Below are 11,315 nucleotides of genomic sequence, written 5' to 3'. Positions count from 1 at the left end.
GAGACATCGCGTGCAAGAGTCATGTAATGGGGGAAGTTGATGGGGTCTTGGCACCGTGAGCCACTCGCTACCTAGGTATACTGAGCCACTCGCTATACAGATACGTTAATATGTTACTATTTTATGCATTTATAGCATGTACTTATCTGTGAGAGCCTACCAACATTATTATTATATTCTTATTACATTCTCCTAATGATATCGCAATCCATCGCTTTGCAGAGACATAAGAATCTACACGTTTCAAGTCAAAAGTTATACAATAGTAAGTAGCGTCAACTTTTTCGTGCTTTGTCTAATTTTGATGTAGTACATTACGCTACTATCCCTCTTATCCTTATTTCTATAGCTTCTACAGCAGCTCAAAAACCATTTAGTCTACAATGCTTTGTTGATTTCGACAGCTGTCAATTTGAGGTTCCCGCAGAATTGAAGAATACGTTGGCTGCGGCCTTTGGAAAAAGAGCAGGATGTGTAAGAAAGCTGTAGTCGCGTTCCACCGTGCGCCAGATTCTGCTATTGAGGGATTTTCCTGCGACCCAGTCGCTGTTAAAGCTATAGGCCCTAAATGGATTTATACTTACGATACTGTAAGAGAGATATGTTCTGTCCAATGCCCATAGGGGTGCAGGCAAGAATGTTCGGATCAGGATCGGCGGTAGAGTCACATAGAGGCATATGGCAGTGCGTGGGACACCCACAAGTCTTGATTCGAATAGGCACCTATAGTCTTAGTACAAAAGAATATTAAAAACCTACTATACAACTATGGTTAGATGTCAATACTTATACTCACAGATCTGCTCCGGCCAATGAAGCTAGAAGATCTGGGCCGACCTTGTCTACCAATATTGCTTGCCAAGACTGTACCGGGCCTGTCCCATTGCACCGCCCTCACTTGATGATACGAAGAAAGCGGCTATGGTTCCCTTAGCCTGAAGGGTACCAGATGAATCACCGAGGACTAGCCTTGCTAGGCTTCAGTTCAGAGTATCATGACAAACATCTCTTCTTGCTAGTTTGACTACAAGTGATAAACGAAAAGAAAAAAAAGTCTCGGGGAAGACAAAAAAGACTTCACACCTACCAGCATGTAACACTACGGCAGTACTATGTTATTTCACATCCACATAGCCAAGCATGTATCCAACCTACCTGCCGTGCATCCTCCACCCTAAGAACAAGCGAGCCAACATCATCCCTGCCCATCCTCACATCCTTGGACCTGCATCTCCCCAAACATCAACGCATCATCTTCTCTCCCACATCCGCGGAGTCCCTCCCCCCCTTACCTCTCTTCACCCACATACGTAGCGCGCGACCTAGTCATTTACCTCGCTTAACCCCCCCGCATACATCAAGTCTTGACATCACCCCTCCAACCACCATCTCGAATCCACGCATCCATCGAATCGCGACAGTGCCAGAATGTGATGTCAGGCACCAGTTCTCGGTGCACGTACCCCAAATGACGCTAATGCAATAGCCCAACGCCCCGGGTGCTCGTTTACCGGCTATTTTCTTACCATTTGTAACGTCGGCCGTGGTGAGTGGGGTTGCTGGTCTTTTCGGTCAGTCGTCGTTGTATGATGCTGTCGAGAGGTGAAGATGGATGGAAAGAGGGGAAAACGGCACGGGGGATCCGTAGTTAGCACGCTACGCGTAGAGACAAGGCTTGGTGTTGAGATCGGCGCGGTTGGCGGTGCGACTGAGCCACGTTGTAATTGTTACGGATATTTGAGCCGGGATTGTCTAAGGGAAGTGTGGGAGGGAAGAGGCTGTTATTAGAGGATGGGAGGGAATTAGGATGAGGGCGTGTTGATGTCACTGGGGAAGTACAAGGTTATCGAGATGGACTACGACATAGCGCTCGTAAGTAAGGAAAATGCTTATAGTCTTCAAAACGCTCTATAAGAATGCCCGGCAAAGGTCTCTTCACTTTCCATTCCCTCCAGCACCCTCACTCAATCATCATCCAAAATGCTCTCAAAACTTCTCCCCTTACTATCCCTCATCCGCTTCACCACCGCCCAATCCCAAGTCCAAGAACCCGCACCACCCCCCGCCCTGCTCTCTACTGCAAAATCCGGCGTCATCCCCGCCCTCCCTACCGCAACCTCCTTCACAGGCGTCGACACCCTCCAAGGCGCCATCATCTCGCCCCTTCCTCCAGCACCAGGTTACCTCCCCAACGCCACAGGCGGTGTCGAGGGCACCGCAACCGCATCCCCAAACCAACCCTCAGCCACCTACCGCGCTGTGCTTCCGGATGTACAATACAACCCCTACGTCAACACCAACGTCACGGGCACCATCGACGCAGCCGGCGACCCCCAAGGCGTCCGCTTCACCGTCAACCTAACCAATCTACCGGACCAAGAGCAATTCGGACCTTTCGCATGGCACATCCACGCGCTCCCCGTCCCCAGTGACGGAAACTGCACCGCTACACTCGGCCATCTCGACCCCACAAACCGCGGCGAACTCTACATGTGCGACGCTTCTTTGCCAGAAACATGTCAAGTCGGTGATTTAGCAGGCAAGCACGGCGGCAAAATCACTTCAGAGGGGAGTTTCGAAGTGCAGTTTGTGGATCCGTATTTGAGCGTTGAGCAAGGATCAGAAGGGTATTTTGGGGGATTGGCGTTTGTGTTGCATACGGGGAATACGACGAGGATTACTTGTGCGAATTTTGAAGTCGTGCAGGGGGGGAATGCGACTGGGGGTGTGGGGTCGCCGACGCAGAGTGGGTTGCCGGAGTTTACGGGGGCGGCGAGGAAGGTAACGGGTGGGACGGTGGCGCTGGCGGTTGGGGTGTTTGCGGCGGTGATGGCTTAATGGTTTTGATAATAATTTACATAGTCGTAATTGGATATGAGTCATGGGGTATAACATGTGTGTGAGCTCAGACTGCTTCCTCCGCTTCCTTCGTACTCTCACCCCACGCTTGGTGCAGAGAACTCGTACATTCCTTGTTACAGCCCGGCCGAGTGCAAACCCAGAATCTGGGACCGACACTGAGCGGTTTCTCGCAGAGCGGTCTCATACACATGCTCCACTCGTACCCATGGACTGAATGGCCTTTCTTCAACATCACTTTTGCAGCCGCGGTCCTCTTTGACTTGATCTCTTCAACTGACAGCTGGAAGCAAGTGTTGCAAACAGACGAGGGCACTTCCCTGAGATCCTGTATGGGTCCTCGGTATGTGTTAGGATTGACGAAACGCTTGTACATGGTGTATAGCCAAGGAGCATCAGGAACGCATTTGCACTCTATACCCTTGTGTCTTGTGCCTTGAAGGGTTTGTTTAACCGCAACATGTTGGTAGTAGCAGGACTTGCAGTATGGGACACAGTTTTCCAGGTGGTGTAGTGGGGCTGATTGTACAAACGAGGTGGCCTTGAAACAATCCGAGCATATCGGAATCCAACACACCGAACAAGGAGTCCTCGCGCCACCGCCACGGCAAGTAGATCGTTTGAAAAGGGTGAGGCGGCGATGAAGATCGTCGTGGGGGAGGACCGAGTTACGGACAGATTTGGAGACGGAAGACAGGCTCAAGACATCGACGTAGTGTAGGTGTTGAGTGACCATCATGAGCATGTCGTAGATGCCGAGGAACTGTGCCAGTTGCGTAGGCTCCCCGTCAGTGCCTTGATACCTCGCTATATTATCCTTGTTGAAAATCTGCGTCTTCAGCCCTTTGAGCGCAATCTCGGTCTTCTGCTCCGCCCCAAGCGCCGTTTTCGCGGCGTACCGGCGCGCTGTTCGAACTGGTACTTTTGCCTTTCTAGGTACACATAAGCGGAAGATAAAGACTGGAGTAGTATACAGAGTAAAAGGAACAAGCGCCACAGTTCCTCTTGGTAGATAAATGGTACATGCCAAGAGGAAAGTAGCGCATCTTTGGATTTTTTTCAAAAGCTTGATGACTTGTTGTTTGGCAATTGGTATGCAGCCAACAAAAGAGACAATACCAAAAAGTGCCATCAAGGCTTGGAAGAAGCTTGGGCTGTTAGTACTCAATGGCAATTTGGGGTTCATGGACAACTCACGCTATGGAGATGCCATATTGACGTTCCTCGGCAAAGTTCTTGCACATTTTGGTAGGGGTTGTGACCGTTGCATTCAGCCTCGCCGCAGCAGCGAAGAAGCTCTCATTAGTCCCTGGAGGTCGCTGGTCGTAAAAAGTGGACATGTCATTACATGCGCTTTTCGCCGTGGGCACGTATCTGCTTTGATAATGCGTAGCACGCGCTATGTAGATGGTAACTAGTATATCCCCAGCCGCGACTGGGAGATGCAATGGCGGTTCCAGCCATATGGATGGTATCCAGATTGTAATGTTCCAGAAAAAGGCAAAGTTACCCCACCAGTCTGCCATCTTTTCGCCGGTGACGATAGTTGGATCGTAGGTGCCATTGTGAAGCAGAAGGTTGTCACTGATTACGTTGTTGTGGCGTGTCGCATAGTCCTGGTAATAGATAGTCGGTGCCAGGATAATGAAGCGGAGAATTATGTTTATGCAGTAGAAGGCTACGTAGAGTCCATAGAATTTGAGATCTTTCTCCGTCCGGTTGAATCTGGACAATGCCATGTTGGGTCTAGCAGGTCGCTGAAGCGATCTGACTTTGTGCGATGGGATTTACAAGACAAGGATCTGTCCAGTTGTAGAACAGATGAAGGTTGATGGATCATGAAGAGTCAAGTCTTTATGGGATGCAAGAGCAAAGATAGACACGAGATGTGAGGTTGCCGAGGCTTGAGGAGGGTGCTGGATGCCTGGTGCGCAGCCACGCAGCACAAGGCTGAACCGTTTGTCTGGTGATAATCTTTACCGAAGGCATTCTACGGCCCGGTTATGACTGGCGCGTGGGGGGATACAGAGAAGTATTAGATATGGTGTTGCAGCCTTGTAGCCCCGCAGTGGAAAAAGAAGGCAATTTGAAGGGCGCGGTCAGCCCATGTGGGTTAGTTCAGAGTTACCTGTGAACTGGATAGAGGGCAGCCCAGTCAGCCACGACAGTATGCATCTGTCGTGCTGGGCTTGATGGCAACGGAAATGGCCAAAGGCCTGGAGCTGGACATGACGTCGATCAGAACGGGCTTGAGTCAGGGGGAGAAGCGAAGCATGTTATGCGCACTGTCGCGTTGCCCATTGCGATTGGCGCAGGGCTCGTAGTGGCCGAACATGTGGGCACAGCAAATGAGAAATGATATGTCGCAGCAAGGTAGGGGTGTCGAGCAAGATGAGGGCTGGCGTTGGCTGGTGTTTGGCTGGCGTGGTGGTGGACAGGGCGGGCGAGGCGAGTGAGTGCACGGCTCGAACCGCCGCGGGCGGGTCGGTGTCGCCGGGGCAACGGCGGGTGTTTATCGATGCTACAAGGTGCCAATACACCCCTGCACCTAGCTCTATCAAGCACACCTGCGATTCCCTAATCTCGGCCCACACAAGGCTCACCAGAAGGGCTTCTCCGCAAAAAGGAACCTCTAGCTGCATCTTAGCCCCCCCTCGAAACACACACCCTTCCGACTCCTGCATTGCACAGCTTCGACGTTTCGCCTCAACACCCTCGCCGCCGCCTCATCGTCTCAGCATACAAGTCGAGCTGATAGCTGCCACTAACCCCGCCACAAGGATCCTCGCAACCTTATCCGCCATGGAGGCCCTCTTATCGCTCGCCTTTGACAATATTGCGTCCAAGGATACGCAGAAGATTCGCAAGGGATTACGGCAGATTGAGGGCATGTTGGCGCAGATTTGTCTCTCTGGCACAAAGTCGAAACCCAGCACACCAGGCCACCGCCGGAATGCCTCAGCAATCACTCTGAGCGAGCAGCAGCAACAACAACAGCAACAACAAGCCACAGCAAAGAAGTTGGGACAGCTATCAGATGATCTCGCCTTCCGAGAGTTTTTTCGCCTACAAGAGGGGTTCGAATGGAATGGTGCGTCGAGTCAGCAGATCAACAATGGGCAAGATGCTAATAGTGTAAAGTTGTGACCAGGGTAGCCGACTGTCTGGATCGATTGCTTGGTATGGGCAGCAGCAAAGGTAGGAGAGGTACGCAGAGTTGATGACGATTAAGAGCTAACCATGATTACAGATGGCCAGAACGACATCCTCATCCTCTCGTCGCTTTCCAACATACAAGGTCTCCTCCTGCTACACCCCCCGTCACGCATCATCTTCGGGCGCGAGGTATACATGAACCTTCTCCTCGACCTGCTCGACCCCTATAACTGCCCGGCGATCCAGTCACAAGCCCTTCTCGTTCTCGTCTCCGCCCTGCTTGCCACACCCCAAAACACGCGGATATTTGAGCACATGGACGGCCTGCTCACAGTAACGAGTCTGTTCAAGGACGAGGAGACAACACAGGGCGTCAAGGTCAAGCTGCTCGAGTTCTTGTACTTTTACCTCATGCCCGAAATGCCCGTCTCGGGCCCTCAGCGGAGTCGCGACAAGGTCAGGACGGCTATGGACCGGCGGGGGAGCACCGACGACGGCAGCAATGGAATCAGAAAGCACACACGGTCGCAGGCTGAGAAGCAGCATATGCTAGGCAAGTATCTCAACAATGTGGATGCTCTGGTCGAGGATCTGCAGGAGAGTGCGCCATTTACAAACGTCTCCTGCTAAGAGCGATGCAAGGCAGATTTTTCATCTGTCCCTTTTTTTTTCTTTCCTTTATCTATGCTTACTTTGGTTGACCACATATTGGTCCCGTTCAGCGCGGCGTCACGGAATGCTTGGTGTCATTCGCATCCATACCTGTCGCAAACACCATAGCTATTATTGCTACTTTTTCCTTTGTTACAATGCATTGCTGTATTTTTTTTTCTGGGACAGCGAAAGACTGATAGCTTCATTGCATATTCCAGCGGATACCTTTTTTGTTTGTAGACTATGTTTCTCGTTGGGCTGGGTGGGTTTGTTGACGTCTCAGATTGAAGCGAGACGTTGAGCGTGTGGGCCTATTAGAATGACGGTGGGGGCATGGCCTGCATGGCCCATTGCCGTCATTGAATAATATTCTGTACATATGTATGCGACTTGTGCAGTGTGAATTGCGTGACATGTGTAGCAAATTTGATCCCTTTGCCCTTTCTGGCCTAGGAAAGCTGGGTTTCAACCGCCTGGGTCTGCTTTGGTGCGCATATCTGATCAGCAATGGCTTGTTGAGGCGTGGTTGGCATGGCGCTGATGTTGCAGTCTTACTGCATAGCCTACTCGAGACGTTGTATGTAGTATGTAAGCAAGGCAGATCGTGGATACGTGCACATGGATGATTGGGTGCTGAGTGGATGCCTGTCAACAGAGGCCCAGCACACGAGGCTACGCCCAAGTCACGTGCGAGCAGCCTCGTCTCGTCTCGTCTCGTCTTTTTAAGCACATCACGTTGGTCTCACGTGCAGCGGACCAAACCTGCCTAGCACCGGCGATCGGCGGAAGCTAAACCTCTGCCGCCGTGGTCGCGTGCTCATTGTGAGATGCTCGCATTACAAAGGCGTGCCAACGGAGTGCGCGGATCGCGAGCTGGGAGACATCGGAGCCTCCGGACGGGCGAGTGTTACTGCGAAAAAGTCGGTGCTAAGTTTGAATATTGCCAATTGAACTCTTTACCGTCACTTCCAGCCAGTACCTTTGTCATGCCTGGGGCTGGTAAGCACTTCAATGCTGCTGCCCACAAAACCATCTCTAGTCATGACGCGCACTTTAGCAAATCATCAGTAAACTCCTTCTCGGAAGGTCGGCTATTCATGCAACGCCCTGCACTACACAAGGGCAGCCGCAGAGCAACTTCGTCCGACCACTCGCACGCCTTGCCAATCCATGACCTCAGAGCTCGTTCGCTAATACCTGCTTGCCGTCTCTTCCGTCGACACCATGAATGTGGCATGCTTACTCTTAGTGCCCTCTGTCGTCCTCTTTTGCATCCTCCTAGCCGCCCATTTCTGAAATCTTGCATAACTATACCAGAAGTTTTTTTTCTTTGCTTCTTCCTCTGTCTTACTTGCCCTGCCTTTGAGCTGGTTGCCCTGCCTGTGAGCAAAGCTGGAACGCCTTACGCCTTGCGCCTCATACATCTGCTCGCATCCGTATTTGGTCCGCTTACTCGATACATCGTCAACTCTACCTACAACAAGCAACATCCCAGAAGAATAGTGACGTCTACTTCTTTCTTGTAAAACTACAATACCCTCCAGATCGCAAGCCTTTGTTTTGTTCGCCTGAACATCCCATCCGGCATAGTATCATATCATGGGCGCAGGAGCCTTCATAGAACCACTTGTGGTTATCACCCTACTCTTCGGCGGTACTTGGGTAAACCGCAACACGGAATACCGTCTTCTTAACCGACCAAAAGTCTATCACCACTCGCCCCGCTCTGCTTCACCCGAGTCTGGTCGATCGAGTCCCCTGTCCAGTACATCACTTCTCGCCAATGTCGACGAAGAGCCACGATGGCAGTCGCGCGAAATCAAACTACTAGGCATGCGCAAACAAGTTCTCAGCCCAAACACCCGTAGATTCCAAGACTACTTTCTATCAAGACTACTCCAAAAGTTTCCCTTTTTAGTCGAAGCCTGGTACTGGGCTTTGATCTACTGGGTACGTCAAGCTTCACTTCTGTGGATTAACCAAAATACACCAAAAACGCTAACAGTTATCGCCAACGCAGGTCTACCAAGTCGGGCGCGGCATAAGTGCCCTCTACCTCATCGACGAAGGCACCGTAAACGTCGCGCGCCGCCACGCCTTGCAACTCATCGCCCTCGAGCAGCGCCTACACATCTTCCTCGAACTCGACATCCAAGCCTGGTTCCTCAAGCACCCCTTCATTCTCCACTGGACAAACCGCATCTACTCCTTCATCCACATCCCCGGCACCATCCTCTTCCTCGTATGCCTCTACTACTACACCACAACCCGCAACCGCGTCGATCTCCCCTTGCACAACAAGCCAATAGGTGAAGCATCCGGCAGTCCCGCAGGCGCAGCCTTATATGCCGCCCGCCGCCGCACAATGGCAACCTGCAACCTCCTCGCCTTCATCATCTTCACCCTCTGGCCCTGCATGCCCCCACGCCTCCTCTCCGACCCAGACGTCACCGGCGACATTGGCAAAAAAGCCCGCAGCTTCGGCTTCGTAGATACCGTGCATGGCGCCGAAGGTGAAAGCAGCGTCTGGACCCAAAACAAATTCTGCAACCAGTACGCCGCCATGCCCTCGCTGCATTTCGGCTACTCCCTCCTTATCGGACTGACCGTTATGACGATTCCGCTGGCGCCCCAGCATGCGCGCTCGAGGAGCGTAGCGTTGACAATGGGACTCCGCATGCGTGTCCCGTCACTACGCAGGTTTCTGTGTGTAGCACTCGGTGTCGCGTATCCGACTATTATCCTCATTGCCATTGTGGCAACGGCGAATCATTTTATCCTAGATGCCGTTGCGGGGGCTATGGTGTGCGGTATTGCTTGGGCGGGGAATCGCGTCCTGCTTAATTTGCTTCCGCTCGAAGACTACTTTTTGTGGTGTGTACGCATTCATAAGCCTGAGAGACGGTCGGTTGGATGGGGTGGAGATGAGTTCAAGTATGGTGGGGCTAAGGGTGTGGTTTTTGATTAAGCTTATACCCTTGTTTTGTTTTTTTCTCAAGAATGGGAAGGGGTTCGGGAAGACGTTGTTGGGTGGAGGTGTGAATGAGACAAGAGTCGGATTAAGTGGGTTGGAAACTTTGACGGCTTTTTTTTGTATTGGATTAATACCCCCGCTGGTTATATATACCATAGGTTTTCCTCTTTTTTTGCATTTGCGATACGCTCGTTGGCAAGTAGCAAGCTCTGGGTTATGCGAGTTATTTGTTTATACAGCTGTAACCTTGGAAGACATGGGTGAAGAGGTCAAGGCATGGTACTTGATTTTATATACCCTAATTAATAAACTAAACTCATAATTCACTTCCATGGAAATCGTATAGTTGCAGTGTAAAGTGGCATATTTCTCAATTGAACAGAAGAAACTTGACGGCAGAGGAAACATCGATTTTCCTTAGCCCATAGCTCTTCCTCTACAACTACACAACCATTTCCTATCTTCATCTCCTTCCTCCTTATCTGCTTTCCCGCACTTGCACACGTCACCTCCCCCAAAAATACACCACCTCATCCCTCCGCCTTCAACTGATGCTTCCACCCCATAACAAACAAACACTCCATCTCCCTACTCTATCCTTCATTAGCCAATTTCCCACCATCAAAAACTTTGGAAAAAAAAGATAGTCACTCACCCTAGTCCCACCCTTACACTCCCCCTCTCTCCACTCTCCCCCCCTACACCACCCACAACCCCCCTCTCCATCCCTATCTCCCCACTCACACCTCCAGCCCCCCTCCCCCTCATTCAAATACCCAAATCGCAACTCGCCCCTCCGCGCATCAAACGGCCACACGTTAAACGTCTGCGGGTAAGCGGGGATGTGGTGGTCGACGATGGCGCGGGTCGAGGAGGTCAGGTTGATGATGCGGGAGGTCCAGTTGCCGTTTGTGAGGGTTGCGTTGGCGGAGTGGGAGTGGGAGGAGGAGGAGGGAGAGCAGAGGGAGGTCAGGGTCAGGTGGAAGGGGTAGAGGATTATGGGTTCGGGGTCGTGGGGGCGTGTGGTTTGGGTTACGCGGGCGGTTTGGGTTATGGTTTGGGTGGGGAGGTTGTTGTTGTTGTTGTTGATGTCGTTGGCGTCGAGGGCGTGGGCGTTGGTATTTGCGGTTACGGAGGCGTCGAGGGCGTGTATGATTGTTGGGGTTGGGGTGTAGAGCATGGTGGAGGTGTCGCGGTCTTCGAGGAAGAGGGCGAGGGCGGGCTCGATGGGGGAGTTGGGTGCCGTGAGGGCGGTGGTGAAGAGGTGTAGGAAGAAGATGAAAAGAAGTGAGAGATGCATTTTGATTGAAGCTGTGGGTGTGAGTGTCTATATTGTTGACAGTGCTTGGGAGAATGTACGAGTGTTGTTCAGATAGTAGACTGAATTAAGCGAGTGTATTGGCGCAAAATCTACTTCTAGAGAACAATTGAAGTGAGAGGACTCTATAAGATGGAGTTTTGAAAAACAAGTCGGATATTGGAAAAGACAGCGTCACCTCACGGTGAGTACAGTTGGTGAACCAGACGCACGGACAGTGGGCAAGCAAACGGAAGGGAGACGCTCATATTGGACGCACAACGTGACTAGTCAAAGAAAGTGGTACTCGGAAACAAACGTCAAGCACACGCCCGTAGGAAAATGAATGGCAAGGAATTATAGATAAAATTGACA

General features: G+C 51.5%; 3 protein-coding genes across 3 annotated transcripts; 2 read left to right on the top strand and 1 right to left on the bottom strand.

Annotated features, from left to right (window-relative positions):
• Positions 1–1,980: 1,980 nt before the first annotated feature.
• COCCADRAFT_106100 (uncharacterized protein) lies at positions 1,981–6,645 on the top strand (the record flags this gene model as incomplete). The annotated part of the gene is made up of 4 exons (XM_007717916.1): positions 1,981–2,808; positions 5,611–5,950; positions 6,001–6,057; positions 6,110–6,645. The coding sequence occupies 4 exons, from the start codon at positions 1,981–1,983 to the stop codon at positions 6,643–6,645; spliced, it is 1,761 nt and encodes a 586-aa protein (XP_007716106.1).
• Positions 6,646–8,268: 1,623 nt separating this feature from the next.
• On the top strand, positions 8,269–9,637 carry COCCADRAFT_8217 (uncharacterized protein; the record flags this gene model as incomplete). Its single annotated transcript, XM_007717915.1, has 2 exons — positions 8,269–8,619; positions 8,690–9,637. The coding sequence occupies 2 exons, from the start codon at positions 8,269–8,271 to the stop codon at positions 9,635–9,637; spliced, it is 1,299 nt and encodes a 432-aa protein (XP_007716105.1).
• Positions 9,638–10,173: 536 nt separating this feature from the next.
• Positions 10,174–10,943, bottom strand: COCCADRAFT_40048 (uncharacterized protein; the record flags this gene model as incomplete). The annotated part of the gene is made up of 2 exons (XM_007717914.1): positions 10,174–10,236; positions 10,299–10,943. 2 exons carry the CDS (start codon positions 10,941–10,943, stop codon positions 10,174–10,176), a joined length of 708 nt encoding a protein of 235 aa, XP_007716104.1.
• Positions 10,944–11,315: the final 372 nt, after the last annotated feature.

Source organism: Bipolaris zeicola (assembly GCF_000523435.1).
Source record: "Bipolaris zeicola 26-R-13 unplaced genomic scaffold scaffold_202, whole genome shotgun sequence".
Classification (NCBI taxonomy): domain Eukaryota; kingdom Fungi; phylum Ascomycota; class Dothideomycetes; order Pleosporales; family Pleosporaceae; genus Bipolaris; species Bipolaris zeicola.
The sequence above is the reverse complement of the archived record's forward strand: the minus strand, read 5'-3'. Positions and strand labels throughout refer to the sequence as shown.